We start from the raw sequence: 20,922 nt of genomic DNA on the forward strand, positions 1-20,922 counted from the left end.
AAATAGGTGATTGGTTGAGCGTTAGGCTGTCATATCTGCAGGGTGTATCTTTGTGACACTGCAACACACACACACACACACACACACACACACACACACACACACACACACACACACACACACACACACACACACACACACACACACACACACACACACACACACACACACACACACACACACACACACACACACACACACACACACACACACACACACACACACACACAGGCTTGTCACTGTCATCAACCCACACGCCTACGAACTGCAGCAAGGCGCAAACAAAAGGTACTTCCACAGCACACATACACATTGAGAGGTACATGCATGCTAACACACACACACACACAGCTTTGAGACGAGATGTGGTGTGTTAGGTGCGCTGACCCTGCCAATGAGGACAGGAGGAACATCAACGGAGTTACAAGGCCGTTGCTATGACAACTAGCCCAGCTCACACAGGTAGGAAGCACAATAGGCCTAAGCTGTTATATGTTCACATTCCCTCTGTCTGTCTCACACACACACACACACACACACACACACACACACACACACACACACACACACACACACACACACACACACACACACACACACACACACACACACACACACACACACACACACACACACACACACACACACACACACACACACACACACACACACACACGACAAGACTGACAGACAGTGATTGCATGCCAAGGTAAGGCCATTCGCTTTTCATTCCAGCATTCAGAAGGCTGAAATTATTCATTATGTCCAAGTGGACCTGCCAAAAAAGAAACTCAGTCTTCAGCTGAGCCACTCAGAGAGTGAGACAGGCTGAGTGTGAGACAGTCTGAGTGTGAGACAGGCTGAGTGTGAGGCAGGCTGAGTGGTAGACAGACAGACGGACAGACAGACAGGGAGAGCATCACTCTGCATACTAACGGCACCTGCACTAGGGCAGCCTGTGCACGTCTCTGAGGGGCCCCTTAAATAACGAACTGTCACTGCCCAGACATCGACATTGACTTCTCTCTCCCTCTGCTCTCCTTCAGTTTCTCATGCACTCTTTATCCCTTTGTCCCCCCCACCCCCCTCACAGACAAGAGCTGATAATCACCACCATGAGTACGCCTTGTCTCTCAAGCCCTGTTGCCACTGCAGGATGTGCTGCTGCTGTGTCCTGCCTGTAACTGCCCTGACAACTCAGCTCAGGCGGGCTGCCGCCGGGATGGAAACCCTGCGGCTGGACGGATGCTCACCGGGACTCTTGGTGTCTCCTGTTTATACTAAAAGCAAACACCTGTCCATCACCAGGAGCTGGGCTCCCAGTCAAACCTCTGGTATATGTCACTGGCATGTAAATTAAATCTATGAAAAGTCCCCCACAGAGATATTGAGACAGCAAATAAACAACTCGAGAGTGTGTGTGTGTGTGTGTGTGTGTGTGTGTGTGTGTGTGTGTGTGTGTGTGTGTGTGTGTGTGTGTGTGTGTGTGTGTGTGTGTGTGTGTGTGTGTGTGTGTGTGTGTGTGTGTGTGAGTGTGTGTGTGAATGGGTGTGTGTATGTGTGACAGTACCTGAGGTACTATATACTGTTGCTCTGCCTTTACTGTATCAATGCTGCTATAATGAGGCTAATAAGTGCTTAGGATATTGCCAAAACTCACATAGAAATTACAGGCGGGATACTTCATTACGCGAACATTTAAAGACATTATATTTGTGTTTTCAAGATCATCATTTAAAACCCCACCACACACGCTGCATGCCCACAGTAAAGATGACCCAGCTGCACGAATGCAGAGCTCAGTCCGTCGTTGGCAGCGACGTGGTTAATGTAAAAACTCAAAAAGGAAACGTAGCCAGAGGTGCGCAGCACAACTGGCTGAGCGGACACTAGGCTATTTTTTTATGTTGTGTACACAAGATGCTGCACGCGCACTCACCAAGGGAGAGAGAGAGTCTGGGGGCTCGCGCTGGATGCTCGAGCTGTTGCGGTGTCAACGCTGGCTCGCGCAGTGGTTGGTGACGCTGCTCCGGTCCTCTCCCGGGTCACGGAGCCACTGCAGCCGTCAGCATGTCCCCTTCATCTGGTCTCCCCAGACAGCCCTCCTCCCAAACCAATGTAAACGTCTCGTCCTGCTGTCTCGCGCCACCGTCTCGAATGGCTCAATGGAAAAACCGCTCCTCTCGCTCACAACAATCTCTGCACCCACAAAGATGGGAAAGCAAAACACAAAAGGAGGGAAAAATATTAAATAATGGAGAGCTGGGAGGTTGCTTCACAGTCTTGTCCGCAAATAAAGTGCAGACATTACCGCGTTCGAGCCCTGTGCTTCGGTTTTGGTGACAGGCACGGAACTCCACGGTATGCGGGAGGCGAACACGGTGTGCGTCTCTACCTCTGCAATTCCAGCTCTCCGTCTCTCGTGCGCCCCAGTCTCCGCTGTGCCTCTCCAACGTGCCTGACTGTCAAAGCCATCCGGGCACCCGTAGCTGGCCTCACTTCACACTTGTGGAATTGTGGGAACAGTAGTTTACTTGCAACTGAAAGACAGCAGGCGTTATGAGGAAGAGATACACAGACAACAGTGGGAGGAACTGCCACTGAAAGGGATGGAATAGAGACTAATGATAATTATATTTTATTATAAAACCTAAAGTAAAAAAATAATTTACGCGTGGTCTATACTAAATTGCCTCAAGGGACAACAAATGTATTTACCTTTTGTACATATTGTTGTTTCCTTAAAGCAAAAAACTGAAGAATAAATCCTCACACAAGCTTTCAAATGTTACTTCATGAAAATACTAAAAAAGGATCAAAGGCCTACAAATGTAAATGCAGACCAAAGGAAAGTGTTATTCCTCTTTGTAAATTGCAATGTGATGGCATCTTTCTTTGACATAATCTAAGGAGGAAGCATCAAACCAGAAAACGCAAATGTCCAAAAACACACAGAAAAAGAGACATTAATTAACCCAGTAAAGATATTTGATCTTTATTACAATAACATGACAGGGGCATCTCATAAAATCACATAAAGGTTACACTCTTGTCAAATAACATATTTGAAACCCTGTCTGTCCAGGGTCCACGGACATTGATCATTCCCTTTATGTGTAACATTGCATTCTGCCTTCCCAATGGATGAAAACTACATGGTAACTAGATATAAAAGTCTTTGTGATGCACAGACCTATCTGCGTTAAATTAAAACAGCAAAAGAGACAGTTCTAACAAAATTGTAATAGAAATGATCAGAAAAACTAAAAGCAGTCCTTCCCACCTCTCCTCTCAGACTTTACTAACATAGTATTGAAGGTAACGCAGATCCATATTTTGACCACTTTAAGGCACAGTTGCAAACCAGTTCCCTCTTTCAGGAGATTGACATGACAAAAGCTTTTTTATTTATTAGTCAGATTACGGTTTGAGGAGGAATTTTATTTAACCTCAAATGTCTGTGTACATAAAATACCTTACAGTAATGCGGCAATTAAAGACTTTCGTTTTCGATTTATCTGTTCATTATTATAATGTCACAATAGTAAAAAATATCCAACCCATTTGTCTCTGTCCAAGGTGAAGTATTTAAATGTCATGCTGAGTGTGAGACAGGCTGAATGTGAGACAGGCTGAATGTGAGACAGTGTGAGACAGGCTGAGTGTGAGACAGGCTGAGTGTGAGACAGGCTGAGTGTGAGACAGGCTGAGTGGTAGACTGTTTTTCCCAAACCCAAACATATTCATTTTAACATGAAATAAAACTGAGAAAAGCAGAACATCTCCATATTTTAGATACTGAAAACAGCACTTTCTAAAATAACGATTTTTTTGATTGGCAAAATGGTTGGCAATTACTTATTTTTTGATGCGCAAATCGACTAGTTAACTAATCTTTTGCCGCTGTACGTCCCACGTCACAGGGTTCACTTCCTGTTTTCTGAAACCTGTTGCAGCTTTTACCTTTTATGGATCCATATATTTATCAAACAGTTGCCCTGCTACACGTTTCTTCAGAGGAATCAGAAGGATCTGCACAATGCACATATATGGCAGCTGAACACATCATGTACCAACTCGACTTCCCCCCCCCCTCAACCAGCTACTTCTTCTTTCTGTTCCTTGTTGTCATGGTTACAGAGTAAAGCAACATTACTGTGAGGCCTGATCAGCAGAGCTCTGGCGCTTCAATGTGGTTGGCTGATAGTTCCTCAAGCTGCAGTGATCAATAATCAAAAAGGAGGAAACTGTCTTTAAAACAATAGAACAAGGCAATGATATGTATCTTAATATGTGTGCATGTACAATAAGTGTGGAACAAATATAACAAAGGCATATCAGTGTATCTGCATGTAATACATCCACATCTGTCTGTCTCTCTGTTTGTCCATTTATTGCTCCACATCTGTCCTGCGCGTTGTGCGGTCACAGGTTGTCTCCGGGCTGGTACTGCGGCTCTGTGGCCGTGAAGTAATCCTCCAGGAAGGACTGCAGGTACTCGAAGGTGTGCCTCTCGTCGGCCTCACGCCTCCAGCACTGCACCATCAGTTCATGGAGCGAGGCGGGGCTGCCCGGGGCGCAGGGCATCCTGTAGCCCCGCTCCACCTGCTCCAACACCTCACGGTTGTTCATGCCTAAAAGGATGGAGGGGGGGGGGGGGGGGGTTTGGACAGAGGATAGGGAAAAAGGTTTCAGAGAAGGAGGATTGGATTAAAAACAAATCATAAAACACAATAATGAGCACATATTGGATACATCGGATAAGGAGGGAGGTAAAACATATCAAAATAGTAATGGTGTTGTTCATGGTAACTCACGAAACATTTCAAGGATGACATACTGCATTTTTAACCTTTGAATTAACTAGGACGCATCTACAGGTGGTTACATTAAAAAAGAAAACAAACCTAGGATCTTGGATGATCATTTAAAAAAAAAACTGGAAAAACTTTATTTGCAATTTATTTACTGCAACACTTTGTGGATTTATTAAACTATATAAACGGCAACAAACTGGCAATGATCCAGATCAAAAGTGTTATCTTTTAAGATTGTATTCATCTATTTAATGTCACATTTGGGTGAGGGAAAAGGATGACCCGTGTGCTTTCTTTCAAGGCAGGGTTGCAAGTGATTAAGAAAAGGTCTCCTCCTCCTTACCATTTACTTTTATAGTACATTTGAAGCACTCAACAAGAGCTGTCGTGCAGTTTGTATTGGTTGAAAATGTGAGTGAACCTTTAAACACTCTTTAACCTTAATCACCTGTCCAGGATGTTTATGTGAGAAAAAAGGGGTTCTTGTCCCATTTACTAAGTGAAAAATTATAGCAGCAACAGAATGTTTACTGCCAAAGTTGTTACTTAAAAAAATGTAAACTATATAGATAAGTCTCACACAGCACATTGATTGTGTTTCTTCAAGGCTACATGAGTTTAAGAAACAGCAGTACCTGGGTAGGGCACACGTCCCTTTGTGACGAGTTCAGTCAGCAGGATGCCAAAGCTCCAGACATCTGACTTGATGGTGAAGCGTCCATACAACGCCGCCTCAGGAGCCGTCCACTTGATGGGGAACTTCGCCCCTGAAACCATGGCAACACAGTGAAGATGCATAATCATATAATTAGGATAGGTTATATATAAAAATATAGGCACGGAGGGAGAGGCAGACACTCTTAATCATCGCACTCATCATCACCGAGCAAGCGTGGCTCTCATCCTTTGTCTGTCTCTCACACTCACACACTTAATATCTCACGTAGTTACCTTGTCTGGCCGTGTACTCGTTGTCCTCGATGAGCCTAGCCAGGCCGAAGTCAGCGATCTTACACACCAGATTTTCTCCAACGAGGATGTTGGCCGCTCGCAGGTCACGATGGATGTAGTTCATCCTCTCGATGTACGCCATCCCAGCTGCAATCTACACACACAGAGAGAGAAAAGAGATAATTGAGATAGTGACAACATGTCCTTAAGTCTGTCTTTGTGTGTCTGTGTTGAACTCACCTGTGCAGCCATGTCCACCAGCTGAGGCAGCTTCAGACTGTGACCCTCTCCGTCTTTCAAGAAGTCCAACAAACTTCCTGAAAAACAAAGATTGTTACATAATGACTGGAAGTCCTTACGCCTCCTGTAACTCAGATATGAGTATTATAGTCCGATTCATATTAAGATATTTTTTTGAAAATTCATTGTGACACTATTTAGTAAATATCTGTGTTTGTCCTGCATGAACATCCAGACTTTTTAAACCTAAATATTTGTGTGAAGGCTGAACTTATGTTTTACCTGCCCCAGGTTACCTTCACACAGGTCAAAGGGAATCCCTTGATATTTGGATATTGTCCAGGGTGCGTTCCAGTACCAATACCAATATAATCTTTAGTATGCCAACAAAATATATGGCATATCCCAATACATAAGCCAAGTACAGTATGGCAGAAATACCAGGATGTCCTACTGCTGCATTTTACAAGCCAGGCTTTCTGGCTATTTTACCCCATCATCCTCTGTGCAGTATAAAGTATATCACACCGACTAAACCACCAGCATATAAACAAGTGTGTTCCAAATCACATTTTTACTTCAAATGTCCTGCTAGCCATAAGGTTCAAGGACCAAGAATGATGTCCCAGTTATATGCATAGAGCATGGAGCAGTTCATACTTTCTAATGGCAGCTGTAATACAAACTAAAAGTAAAAGTATGATATTTGGAAGTGAGCCTGAAGCGTACCTCCCTTCCACCAAATGTTTTGAATGTAGGATAAAAGACTTGACTATTGAACATTTCAGTTTGATGTCTTGTCTGATGCTAGTCCACAAATATAAAAACAATTTGTTGTTCTATGAATGGTTGAAATTTTGAACAGATGCTGATTCTTTGAGGTGTCCATTGCAGCACAGGGTGTTGCATTATTATTATTTAAGTAATTATATCATAACTGATATAATGTTATCTATTTCTATTATCCTGTATATTTATTATATTCATCTTCATCCATCTTTTGTACATTAATTATTACATCATTTTTTCAAATATTCCTCTTAAAGGAAAAAAAACGCTGCTGATTTCTGAAGAACTGATTTCTTAGAGTCAGCGAGGTTTCAAACATAGAGCAGTTATTCACACTGTATCTACATTGGTAGGCATGACAGTCTACTCAGCCTGGTACCTTGGCTCATGAACTCAGTGATAATGTAGATGGGCTCCTCTGACACCACGGCGTAGAGCTGCACCAGCTTGTCGTGGCGGAGTCTCTTCATGATCTGAGCCTCTTCCAGGAAGGCCTCGGGGGACATGGTCCCCGGCTTCAGAGTCTTCACCGCTACCTTGGTGGTGCCGTTCCACATGCCTGGCATACAGACAATGATATGTTAATACACACATGGACACACAAGGACATGCTGCGCAGGCATGCACATCCATTTTCTGGCATAATTACAATGTGATGGCTGTATATACAGTACATATGTGCACTATACATATACTAGGACATATACAAAAACACAATATGCAGGCAATAACACAAACAGGGTTATACTGCTACTGCATGCAAATGAGTGCTAAGATCATGCATGACATGAGACAGAGAGCTGTAAGTAGGGATGGAGGTTTTCTAATCTTACATCAACACCAGCAGTACCTGAGGCACACGGACAGGCACATAGCTTGGCTGGCTTTGAGGAGAAATTCAGAAATGTGAACACATCTGAATTTTGCTTGTGAAACTGTTTGACAATTCTAACAAAAATTGGAAATACATCACGTGGGAATACCAAGCAATAGGGATAAACATTCAACTTTACCTACATACACTGACACAAATGACGTGAAGCATTACTGACAATCTTAGCTACAGGACAGAGACGGACAGCGCTGGACAGACATGTCTCCCTCTCGCCTGTACGGGGCGTCAGAGGTTGGCGGTGTAAGCCTCACCCATCCAAACGTCGCCGAAGCAACCTTGACCCAACTTCCTTTGCATGGACAGCGTATCCCTGGTCACCTCCCAGGCGTCCCGCCCGAGTCCCATGGTGAGAGGGGTGGAGTTTTTACAGGGCATGGTAAGGTAATAACACAGCCCATCATTAGAGCCTGTTATGAGGGGAGGAGGTAGGAGCAAAGGAGGGTGAAGGTGTAGGGAAAGGAAAGAGTGTAAGTGGGGTGTGAAGAATGGGAGAAAAAGGGTGTATTGATGGGGGGGAATAGAAGAAAGATGGGTGGGGGGGTGACAAAGAGGTAAGGTGAGATGATGAAACATGCACATGCAACAACAGGGGAGGAGGGGGAACAACTCTGCACACCTGGATGTAGAATAAATATGTTTTTTATGTATTAACTTCCCTTTTTTAACTTGCTTCTGTGCAATTTCTATCACACACAGAGAATTATTAGGGTTTTCATTGTGGCAGGTTCCATTCAATACATCACCTTTAAATATATTTCAACTGTGTGTGTGTGTTGAGTGTATTTGAGGCAGACTGAACGACACACACAGATAAACAGGGCTTTACTGTGGATGTCTTTACTCCAGAAGTGTTTACCAATGTTCTTGTCGACTGAACACAACTAAGACTTAAATGCGTTATATGAACCTGTTGTTCTTCTAATGCTTTATTTTATCCAGGTGTGCGCCTGCTGTCGCCCTCCCCCACTGCAATACAGTCCCACCATTCATACCCATCCAGACTTCTCCAAACTGGCCGTTGCCCAGTTTCTTAATCAGCTGGAGGGATTCACGGGGAATCTCCCACATATCCTTGGTCTTCACTGATAAATCGGCCAGCTTAGGCATGCCCCGCTTACAGTTGGCAATCAGACGGCAGCACAGGCCTGCCGCTCTCTCTGAGAGAGAGAGGAGAGACAAACAAGCAGGCAGAAAGTAAAGCAAGAAGGAAACAAAACAAGGAAGAAAGCAGCAAATGCAGAGTAAAAAAAAAGAACAAGATAGATTGCTTATCCGCTTATGCAACTGACAAGTAAATCATACAAAAGTGAACAAGAAACACTAAAACATAAACATTGTGAGCAGCAAGTACAGACACATAAAAGACGGAAACGAGCGACAGTGCAGTAAATCTATTTAAAAAGGTAAATGATATGTGGCCAAATCTCTCTGTTTGCTCTGATCCTTTTGTAATGTTAAGTCAGAAACTGCAGGGTTTTTGCTTCATTGACAAAAGCCACTAGGGGGCAGATGTACACAGACAGAGAGCAGAGGAAGTGGAGGGTGTGAACACTGCCTGTTACAACAACTGAATCAAGCATAACAAGTGGCTAACGGTCACAGTGGTGGAAGAAGTATTAAAACCATTTGCTGTATAAAGTACATGGAAGTTAAATACACGTAAAAGTCATGTGTTCAAAATCGTTTGTATCTGAAAGTACACATTTGAACAGTTAAACTGAAAAGTACTTCAAAATTGTAGGTACAGTAAAAGTATTTACTTTCAACCACTGGTAATTATAGTATGACAGTACTAGCCAGGATGGACGTGCATCATAAACTGGCGACACACACACTTGAGATAAGAAACAATTTGTGTTATCTGGCTTCATGTGTTTGTGTGCGTTACCTGTGTAATGTACGACAAGCTCCTGCACCGTGTCAAACTGTGATCTGGTGGTGATGTAGTATCCTCCATTGTCTAGTTTACGGATCTTATAATGCTTGACGTGGTCTCCCTTGTTGTCGTCCCAGTCACGGATAGACAGAGAGTAAGCACCTGTAGAGAGAGAGGGGTAGAGCGTGATTAATGAAGGCGGACAAAGAAGCATAAAGTGGGGGAGAGGTGAAGAATAGAAAGAGAGAAAAATTGAAAGCTATCATATATTCTCTGTGTGTGTGTGTGTGTGTGTGTGTGTGTGTGTGTGTGTGTGTGTGTGTGTGTGTGTGTGTGTGTGTGTGTGTGTGTGTGTGTGTGTGTGTGTCTGTGTGTGTCTGTGTGTGTCTGTGTGTGTCTGTGTGTGTCTGTGTGTGTGTCTGTGTGTGTGTGTGTGTGTGCTCTTTACCCTTAGTGGTCTCGCTCTCTCGTATGAGGAAAGTCCCCCTCTGGTTTCCCTGGCCCAGCAGCTGTCTCTCCGCATCCTTCCTACCCATCTTCCCAAAATACCACCTGTGACCATGACAACAAAACACAGGTCAGCATCGCAACAGCTCACATCCTTTAACCTCTGACCTCACACTACTTGTCAATCAAAGAGACAATCTTCCAACTTAAAGTGTTGTTACTTATATTGCAGCAGATGTAGCTTTCACTAGTGTGTGTGTTTGTACACGTGCGTGTGCGCGTGCACGTGTGTGTATACTCACTCTTCTGCCTGTATAGAGTCGACAGGAGCTACGTAGTTGGAGGGGATGTAACCTGAGTGGCCTGTGTCCAAAGAGCGAGCCTCCCACCAGTCGCCCTCTCTGAAATAATACCCGAAACACAAGAAAGAAAATATGAGGACAAAATCCTGCAAACTTCTTTTTCAGTTGATTAATTCTGTGTATATTTCAGAAAGACTGGAGATTGCTGATGACATACTATTCTAAACTAAAGCATGAATTAATAGGGGATATTGAACAGAATGTTCATACCTTTAGAAAGTTATAATTGACCTTATTTTACACCTAAAGTTAGCCTTTATTTGTTGGCAACCAATTCCTTTTGTCTTGTTTTTATTTGCAATGTGTCATTACAATCCTGTCAGAGTTTTCCCCAACATCTGTTAACAAATGGTAGTTTGTTTTTACTTACGTGTTGTTGATAATCTGGAATTTCTCTCCTTTCTGAAAAGTGAGGTCGTCTTCAGTGCGAGCGTCATAGTCATACAGAGCTATAAAGAGTGTGACTCCACAACCTGCAAACATACAAACAAACCCACAACAAGAGAAGAGTTTCCTGTTATACACACATTTCGTACCTATCTATCATTTAGGGTTTTAATGTTTAAAGTGATAAGCTGAAGGTTCCTTAAGATACTTATTAACATTTCCTCTCGTCAACACTTACTGTGAAGAAATACCTTCATAGAATACATACATACATATATGTTTCATTTATTCAAGATTACTTTCAATATCACAATACCCACTCATCCATCTGTCAAAAATGTTTTGCTTTGTTAAAACGTCGTATTTTTTAAATATATTGTACTCTTTTGAAGTGTAACTCTAGATGCATTTTTTGGGCTAACTGCCTGACGGAGGAATGTCACTCAGTCAACATTAAAAGAGGCTGAACAAAATGATGATCGGATTTTGCCGCATCTCAGTAAATAAAAAAAGATTGTAACTTGATAGAAGCTTCATATCAGCTGACTGAATTTTAAAATGCATTTTTCCACAAACAAGCACTATGGGTTTTTGTTTCTTGGATAAATATGTGGCCAGACTCAGGGCCAGTATAAACAGGAGAAACAATTAAAGCTCCAATAAGTCTCTCGATGTACATATTGGCTTGTGAGCATTGATTAAAGACGTTGCTTTAAAGACAGAAGAGAACAACCCTCTAATGACGATGATGTGATCACGGTTTCTCTTGTTTTTAATAGATTGAACGTTTTTAATGGGCTGCCGTATAGGTCAGTTGGTAGAGCTGGCAGCACATGTACCAAGTTGAATATCTGTAACTGAAGAAGCACTTGGTTGCTCTACTATACATGTATGGCACCCTGTACTTGGTAATATAGTTATTTTCACCTTCCTGGTTCTAGCTAACACGATAAAACCGTTAGACCGCCCTACTTGTGACGCCTCCAGGCCGCAGGTGTGCGGCGGTGCTGGGGAAGATGGCGCTGGAGGAGAAGCCCTTGTTGAAGTCGGGGATGGTCTGCGTCGGGTCGGGACAGTAACGGCCCTGAGTCAAGGCCGCGGACAAGCCTCCATCTGCGTTGCTAGGAGACAGATCTGTAGCATCCACTCCTGCCGCTGATGCTACTGCTTTGGCCGCCTTTTTCTGCTTGCAACAGGCACACCCCATAATAACCAGCACGGAGACAGCGTCTGTGAAAACAAGTAGAGTTAAACAAACACTCCACAACTATTTCTCTCTGTGTAAATGTGAATGTATTATTGTATTCATTGCTGCCTGGTGCTGTAGGCTGTTTGTTGTAGCAAATTCTTTATAAATATACATCTACAGGGAGCATTCAACTGATTTTACTGTTGTTTATTGCACTTGAAATTTGTTTTTATATATATATATATATATATATATATATATATATATGTTTCTATTATTGCACTATATTTTTGTACCATGTACCATATTTGTTTTGCCAATAGATATGAATGTAGTTTCTCTTATCTTATTTTACCTTAATATAATAATCTTAAGTAACAATATGTCCTGTTTTCAGAGATAACACCCTAAGGTTTATTTAGAATAAAAACAAATTAACCCGTGTAAAATAATACTACGCATGAGTTACTCTCCAGAAACACCGGATCCTACATTTCCCATAATGCAACCAAATAATATCTTTAACCTGACCACTTTTCAAAACCCATATTTCCAGTTCAAAACAACATCTTTCTGTCGAATCCCAAGCCGCAGTAACCCTGATGAAAGGTGTCAGAGACGATGGTGTGTTATTTACTGTGTGTGCCAACGTGTGTCGCTGTCCTATCACTAGGGTATAGGTATTTAGGGTGTGTCGTATCACATCCTTGGCTGTGTTTGACCCCAGAAGAGCATATTGTTTTTGACCTCTGTGTGCGAGTGTTTTGTAGGTACTGTTCGATTTATTAAATTAATGGAATATGAATGGATATGGACTTATGACATATGCTACGAGAAGAAAATAAACAGATTGTATTATGCTGCAACCGAAGACAAGCCTGTTCATTCTTCATTGAGGCAACAAAACATACAGTTTCTTATCCACACGGTACAGCGCGTCAGCCAGGTCACTAAAGGTTTAGCTCCTATGGGATATTCTTTTGTTTACATATTGGAAATCTCCTTTAGTCACAGAAGAAATAACAACTGAATATACAACTTCAGGCTGAGCAGCACTCCTTGTTACAAGTAAGCTGAAATAATGTTTAAAATGGTGTCTCCCCTTTAGTACAATAATGATTCAACGACTTCATGACAACCACTTCTTAACAAAATTAAATAGAGAGGATTGAAAATGTAAATATTAAAAAATGAAAAAATTGTGAACTTATAATCTTTACTAGTTCCTGTCTAGACTTCAAACACAGACTGACAGAAAGTGAAAGTATCACACATCAACAACATGCAGGTGGTCAATTAACTTAAGAGAAGTGTTAAGAGAGAAGTAACAAACTACTTCCCTCAAGCAGGAGGAGGAAGAAGTGGAGGTTGGAGGTAAGGCCGGAAGGAGAAGTCAACTTTTTTTTCTCACCTGATGTTGTCCTCTATCAGATCATCTGTCAATCACCATCGCCACTGGGAAAAAAAGAGGGAAATGGTGAGGGACAAGAAGCCGAATGAGAGAGAAGATGAGTGGCAGAAAACCTGGGAAGAAGAAGGTTTTTGAGAATCTGAGAGAAATGCTGAGAATCTGAGAGAAATGCTCAAGAGCGTTAAAGCGTGAATAAAGAGATGTGTGTGAAGAGAGAGACAGAGACAGCTACAAAAAAAATGAGAGAGAGACAGCTCGAGATAAGCAAAGACAAAGAGAGATGTGGAGGTAAGCCACTTCCCTTTTTGCAGTTTCAAGAAGGGTACTCTGGTCAACAGCTGTGTGTGTACATGAACGTGCATGTGCGTGTGTGTGTGTGTGTACACGCATGTGTGTGTGTGCGTGTGCGTGTGTGTTTGTGGTGAAACAGACCTGTGAATGTCATCATTAGACAGATGTAACTGGCAAGTGACAGTAACTGAAAATGTGAAATGTGTTTCACAAAGATCATCCTGTAGATGTGCACACATGTACGCAATCCTGACTTCCAGTTTTGGGTGAACCTCTTTGCATAGAAAGAGCTTGTTGACAAATCAGCATCAACGAGAGCATACAGAAAAGACTGTAAAACGTTTTAATTGTAGGACGAAAACATTTGGCATTGTTCCTCAGGAAACAAACATGCGTACTGCCAGTCAACTGTTTATTACTAGCTCACAGCAAAGGAAAACCACTCGTACAGTAAAAATGGATCTACAGAAAGAGCCAGAAGGCCTAGCATACACTAACAGGAAATCATGCCCGACTCTGACCAGCTGCAAATAAATGACCCCAAAAACTCCCTTATTACCATGCGGTTTAAGTCTATTTAACACAGTCGATGAAACAGCCCTGCAATAAATCCCACAGTCAAGAATGTCATAATGATCTTCTTTTTTTAACTGTTTGAGAGAATCAGAATATGCAAGCAAAATATATTATATATATTAAAAGTTCTTATTCTATAGTAGGTATTTAGGTTTTGGACAGCTGGTTGAACAAGATAAGATTTCTGGAAGGAAATTGTGATTATCATATTTCACATTTTTGTGTAGGCATTAAAATGATTGGCAGATTCACCAATACTGTGAATGATTTTAAATTGCACCCGCAGATTAAACTTTATGGTTTCTTCCGAGGCTATAGTTTCTAATGTTTAATAATTCATTGTAACTGATGTTAGAAACATCTCTCTGTCTGTCTATTGCCATCCAACAGCACACAAAGGAGCCTCCGAACTGACTATAACTGAAATAAACACCTCTGAAAGTTTGAAATATTCTGTAGCAGATATACAGTTGCAAGAAAAGGTATGTGAACCCTTTGGAACTAACTGCATTTCCGCATAAATTGGTCATAAAATGTGTTCTGATCTTCATCTAAGTCACAACAATAGACACACAGCTGCTTCAGCTAAAACCACACAAACAATTATATGTTTTTATGTTTTTATTGAACACACCATGTAAACATTCACAGTGCAGGGTGGAACAAGTATGTGAACCCTTGGATTGAATAACTGGTTGACCCTCCTTTGGCAGCAATAACCTCAACCAAACGTTTCCTAAAGTTACATATCAGACCTGCACAACGGTCAGGAGGAATTTTGGACCATTCCTCTTTACAAAACTGTTTCAGTTCAGCAATATTCTTGGGATGTCTGGTGTGAATCGCTCTCTTGAGGTCATGCCACAGCATCTCAATTGGGTTGAGGTCAGGACTCTGACTGGGCCACTCCAGAAGGCCTATTTTCTTCTGTTGAAGCCATTCTGTTGTTGATTTACTTCTGTGCTTTGGGTCGTTGTCCTGTTGCATCACCCATCTTCTGTTGAGTTTCAATTGGTGGACAGATGGCCTTAAGTTCTCCAGCAAAATGTCTTGATAAACTTGAGAATTCATTTTTCTGTCGATGACGGCAATCTGTCCAGGCCCTGAGGCAGCAAAGCAGCCCCAAACCATGAGGCTCCCTCCACCATACTTCACAGTTGGGATGAGGTTTTGATGTTGGTGTGCTGTGCCTTTTTTTCTCCACACATAGCGTTGTGTGTTCCTTCCAAACAACTCAACTTTGGTTTCATCTGTCCACAGAATATTTTGCCAGTAGTGCTGTGGAACATCCAGGTGCTCTTTTGCAAACTTCAAACGTGCAGCAAAGATAGAATGTATTGCATGCTTGTTGTATTTGACTGCATTAGTGTTATAATCTGTCAGCTGAGTGGCCCTCGGATTCAAACTGGCAACCTTTCACTCTGACTAAACTCCAGCCTGCAACCCCCCCCCCCCCACACCTCCTGAGGAATGTGAGGGAAGTCTCACAGAGGAAGAACAATAAAGGTTATGGCAGGGAGCGACAAAAAAACAAGAGTAATTCACTTTCATTAAAAAACAGCAGAGCTCCAAGTGAACAGTGACAGGTTGATCCCATCCACAAATCCCCCTGAAACTCCTCAGTCTTAAAACCAACAACGGCTGTTATGGGCAACATCAAGGAAAGGACGAAGCAAAATATGCAAAAATGTTACACAAGCACACACAAGCATGCACACACACACACACACACACACACACACACACACACACACACACACACACACACAGATTCACTATCAGGTCGGCCATCAGGAGAGCTACAGGAAGTAAGCCCTGTGTTAGAGTTTCCTGTCCACCCTTCTGATCGCTCCCCCTTTTTCCTGGAAACTGAGGACAGAGTACACACACACACACACCTTTTTTTGTGAGTCTCTCTCTCCTCTCTCTCTCTCTCTCCTCCCTCCCCCCCCCCCCCCCCCCGGACCGAAGCTGCTGCTGACTTCCTTCACTTGGATGAGTTTTTAAAAGAGAAGTGCCTTTCATCTTCATCTGACCTCTGCCTTCTCTTCATCTTCTGCTTCTCTAAAATAAGCTGGTGACCACAGAAAGGATCAGCTGCACAGAGTTACAAAATTCAATTACAACATGAATTTGATAATGATCAAACACACAGGTTTTGGTGGTTCCTGTGAAGGGGTCTGAATACATAATCTTTTGGTAAAATTCTGTATGTAGATTTTCATAGTGTTTCTCTGGTTCAATCTTCGATGTATATTGAAGGATTTCTAATAAAAGTCGGAAATGAATCTGTTTTAAATACTGTTGTGATGTCTTTACTGCCTGGTTCTAGGTTGTTTGAGGACTTTTTAGCTTCTTGGCCCAGTTTAAAACAAAGTCATCAAAAAGAACCCTTACGTCACTTTGATGAACCAGGGAAAAGGTAACATTACTTTTAAATTAAACAGGGGAACTAGCAATCTGGAACCTTTTACAATTTCAAGTGCCCTTCCTTGCACTGGTAGACGCACACAGACAAACCGACACAAACACATTACTGTTTGCTGAAGGCCGTACAGTCATTGTTCTCCGTTGGGTTCCTGTTGATCAAATGTTTGTCTTCCTCTCTGCAGAGTGAAGCTGAACTAGCAGCTGATCGTTCAGTTGACCCGAGTGTTTATACATAAAGTCACACACACAGCCGGGAACACGGCCAACTGGACGAAGGCTTCACCAATCAAGCACGGACAGGAACATGTGCTACTGTGCACCCACTGACTGGTTTATAAGAGAGTCTCCACATCAACAAGTCTATGATAATGATCTGGGTTTCCCTTTGAATCAGCCACAAACTTCAAGTTGTTGCAGCAGTGTGTGTGTGTGTGTGTGTGTGTGTGTGTGTGTGTGTGTGTGTGTGTGTGTGTGTGTGTGGTACTTTGGGGTTGCATGATCAATTAGTGCGTATACTGACATGACACTAAAGTAATTTAAGAACAGTGCGAGTTCCTCTTTGCAGATTGAAACCAACCAACAACCTTTATACACAGTTTGCAAGACAAACCTATGTAATTTTAAATGTAAGTTATGAGAGCAGGCGATATCCGTGCATACATACATAAATAAGGGAAATAAATACAATGAACAAACTGATCACTGTTCCTCAGAAATGCACACATATTGTTGAGCCATTTGCTACCTCTTCAAACTAGAAAACAATACAAATAGCACTATCATTATTTATTAATGATACAACGGCCATTAATGCTTGCATCTTGCCGAATGTACACCCCAAAAACAAACACTTTTCAATCATACTCATTTAAGAGAGATACCAGTATTCAATTTGTCTGAAGTTGCAAAACACTGTTTCACATCACTGACTGGTTGCTAACCCTTTAATAGCAGCGGGCCAGAATACATCATGAGAAAACAGAAGCAGTTTCCTCTGGTGGGGAGAAGCGCGGTTTTACATTGTGATATGCAGCAACACGCCTTTTCACAGCATCAGGTTTACTTAATCTTTATTAATAGGCACATTTGCCATGTCATTGACACTTTTTGAGGTGTCGTTAGAAACCTGTTCATCTAGGTATCTAACGACACCTAGATGAACAAATAGTTAGAAAAGATTTTACTTGGTTTGGATATATCATTCAAAAATAATTCACAAACTTCCCTTTTGCTCAAAAAGGTTGACTGTAAGAAAACTGTCTTTGGTAAGATCAGGGTTTTTTGAGTTGTCACTGTGGAATTTTTAACAGTATCGCAATGCTGGGAGTACTTCAAAGTAAATGTACCTTTTATGTATTGGGTTGGAGTCAGAAATCTCACAACCTGAAACGATATGCACAGCTGTGTTTTGTATTTGGAATATCTCCCCTTAATGCTTTTTCAAAAAGTAGTAAAATGGCTCTCCACCACAAAAATCCTATGTTCAAAAGGTTTTCACTTTAGAAGTATTATCAGCAAAGTGTACTTAAAATCAGAATGTGAAATGGCTGCTTTAAGTGTTTATATAATAGGGCCATTATGATGCGAAGAATAATCTGAAAAGCAGCAAGTACATGTTTGAAATTGCAATTGTTGTACTCCACAACAATATAAGGAAGCAAATCACCTCTAAATCATTAACATGCATATATATTTGCACTCGTATAAAAATCACAATAACATCACCCTCCATCGTTACACTCGCAAACACCCAAATCCAAATGACACACCCTTTCCTGCACAGTGGACTGCAGATAAGCTTCTCCCAGCGGGGAATTCAGTGTGTGTGTGTGTGTGTGTGTGTGTGTGTGTGTGTGTTTCTCTCTGAATTCAGAGACAGGATTGTTCAAATCTGTTGAGTTTAAGGTACTTTTACAACAAGTTCTTGCCAGACTTTGTCCAATCCTTCACTTTTCTTATTTCACCATGTCTTCTCTTACCTTTCTTTTTTCTACTCTCTGCCTCACTAGCAGGAAGCCTCACAGGATGCAGAGGGTGAGTGGAGCAGGAATGATAGGACAATGGGAAGCAAGCTGTCACCGAACGCAACACACATAGAATATACACACACACACACACACACACTAAGAAAGGAACAGGACAAAAACTGGACGGGGGGGGGGCAATGGAAAAGAAAGGTGTCCCAGCCATTGGGACGTCCTGTTTCCACATGAAGTCACCATATCCTCCAGATACAGAGGTGGCTTGTTGGAATGCCTAAATGAATAAAGTTATTGCGTCTTTTTTTCTAAGCATTATAACATTGGGCTTGCTTATATGGGTGCAAAAGGAAGAAGAGCCTTCCTCAGGTTGCAACAGTTGCTGATGGGAAAGTCCGTCTGAAATGACAGATCCAGCCTCTATCCAACCCTGTCTATCAGAAAACTCATCTAGCACAATTACTGTCCTCAGCTGCTTGGTGGGAAATCTGTGTGACGATGTTAACCTCCCTAACTAAAAACAACTCCACGCCCCCTTCCTTCCTGGCCTTGAGGCTAAAGACAGGAACTGACCTCGTAAAGAAACAGGAAGTGATGAAGTCCGGCCTTGGACCGCCTAATCGCGTTTTTCCCAATACGACAGTCAAAATTCCACGACGAATGCTTCACACACGCAAGCCGCCATGAAATCAGTAGTGAAACAAAGATTGATGTTGATGACTTTGAGGAAGGTGAAGTGGGTATACAAACCTCCCTGCAGGCCATGGTGAAGAAGAAACTAACAACCTGACTGCTCTAATGCCACGGAAACACCTCAGATAGAGGGACATGTTCAGGAAACAAGCAGCCTTGCCTTTTCCTCAAGGTGGCTTCCGGTATTCACTAAAGGAATATTCTGCCACGAGAGCAAATTCAACAAAGTCTGAGATAGACAGCCTTCAGTACAATTACAAACAAAAACCACCCAGTTGATCTGGAAGATGCTGTCAGCCACAACCTGATATATATTTGACCCTTTGACCTTTTCAATTCATCAATGTTCTATAAACGTATAACCTTATAATGGATCATCCTTGCCTCTCACTAGTTACCTAGATTTGTTTAAATAGTGATATTCCACTTAAAAAAAAGCACTGACATTGACTTAACTTGGGTAAGTTCCACCCTTTCAATATTGCAATGTTGGCCGTTTGATTTCTAAATATCCCCCTGTGTGGTATCCGTCCAGTATGAAGAGTGGAAGTAGCCTACTGGTTGGCGCACTCCATTAACTTTTCACAAGCAAAATACCCAAACTTCCTTTTATCTCACAGTTTACATGTTACACAATTTTTAAAAACACTGTAAATTGTCAGCAGATTTCTGTCTAAAAAAGAAAAAGATTAGAGAGTGCCCTTGGGTGGTGGTCTGCTGAAAATAATCAATCTATGCAAGTTCTGTGGTTATACCCACCTTAGTTACATTTAGTCTCTTTCACCGAGGTGTGAACCAACTTCCTCCACTCATACAGAAGATAACTGTTCCAATTAAAACAACTAAAATCCATTTGACAGGTTATTATGGAAAACTACAGAACTATGTACCAAGATTTGTGGAATTCCCACTATTTGCTGGTAAAGCATTAAGACATCAAATCAAAAGTTTTCTAATTATACGACTGTTAGACTGACATGTATATATTACCATTTCAGACATTATAATTAAAGGAGACATACCTGACGAAAAAAAGGTCTTTATTCCGGGGAATCCTGGCGTCCCGATGTGAGTTAGTGGCGTCCCGATGTGAGTTAGTGGTGTCCGGTGTCTAGCAGGGTGAAAAGCCGCGAGCAAGTGAAAAAGAAGTGTGCGCGCGCCTCGTCCGGAAGGCTTTGGGAGCGGACTTCAAGCGCGCGACGAAGTCTACCCCAGAGGAAAGGTGTAGTGGACAGTACAAGACCTACTGATGTTTAAAATACAAATTATAACTTTAACTGTTATTTTTCCTTTGAGAAATTATGGAAACGCCCATTTACAACCTATTCAATTATGTATACTTATTCTCCTTCAAAATATAAGGACATTGCCGTTTAAGATCAAACCTGAAACTACCTTTCACAATAATGTTGACTGTTATCAGGTACCCTTGCAGAAAACGCAAAGAAGAGGAAGTTGAATTAGATTACTCTGATAAAGAGTTTGCATTAAATCACGCTAAAAAAACAGAAAGTTATTGTGGAAGTAGGCTAATTGTAGCATGTAGTCCCTGAAAACCGGCAGTAGCTGGTGATGATGCAGTCTGGGTA

At 42.0% G+C, this 20,922-nt stretch overlaps 2 protein-coding genes across 5 annotated transcripts in view; both read right to left on the bottom strand.

The window, feature by feature from the left end:
- ahdc1 (AT hook, DNA binding motif, containing 1) overlaps nt 1-2,519 on the bottom strand; it is a 20,823-nt gene extending 18,304 nt beyond the window's left edge. For 2 of the 3 annotated variants that reach the window (XM_079655038.1, XM_079655039.1), the window contains exons 1-2: nt 2,312-2,462; nt 1,940-2,199 (exon numbers count right to left, since the gene is read on the bottom strand). The gene's annotated coding sequence lies outside the window, so the exon portion shown is untranslated. Of the gene's footprint in view, nt 1-1,939; nt 2,200-2,311 lie in introns of all 3 variants that reach the window. The other variant, XM_079655040.1, reaches the window with a different exon arrangement.
- Nucleotides 2,520-2,970: 451 nt separating this feature from the next.
- yrk (Yes-related kinase) lies at nt 2,971-20,879 on the bottom strand. 2 transcript variants are annotated; one of them, XM_079652753.1, is made up of 13 exons: nt 20,356-20,879; nt 13,365-13,408; nt 11,737-11,994; nt 10,748-10,850; nt 10,318-10,416; nt 10,017-10,120; nt 9,581-9,730; nt 7,944-8,099; nt 7,177-7,356; nt 6,009-6,085; nt 5,769-5,922; nt 5,453-5,584; nt 2,971-4,634 (listed from the first exon to the last, which is right to left on the bottom strand). In XM_079652753.1, exons 3-13 carry the CDS (start codon nt 11,969-11,971, stop codon nt 4,426-4,428), a joined length of 1,599 nt encoding a protein of 532 aa, XP_079508879.1. In that variant the 5' UTR covers nt 11,972-11,994; nt 13,365-13,408; nt 20,356-20,879; the 3' UTR covers nt 2,971-4,425. The 2 variants fall into 2 exon arrangements, with proteins under 2 accessions (XP_079508879.1, XP_079508878.1); XM_079652752.1 differs by lacking the exon at nt 7,944-8,099 and adding an exon at nt 8,685-8,849 and having other exon boundaries at nt 20,356-20,878.
- Nucleotides 20,880-20,922: the final 43 nt, after the last annotated feature.

Source organism: Notothenia rossii, assembly GCF_949606895.1.
Source record: "Notothenia rossii genome assembly, chromosome: 10".
Taxonomy (NCBI): domain Eukaryota; kingdom Metazoa; phylum Chordata; class Actinopteri; order Perciformes; family Nototheniidae; genus Notothenia; species Notothenia rossii.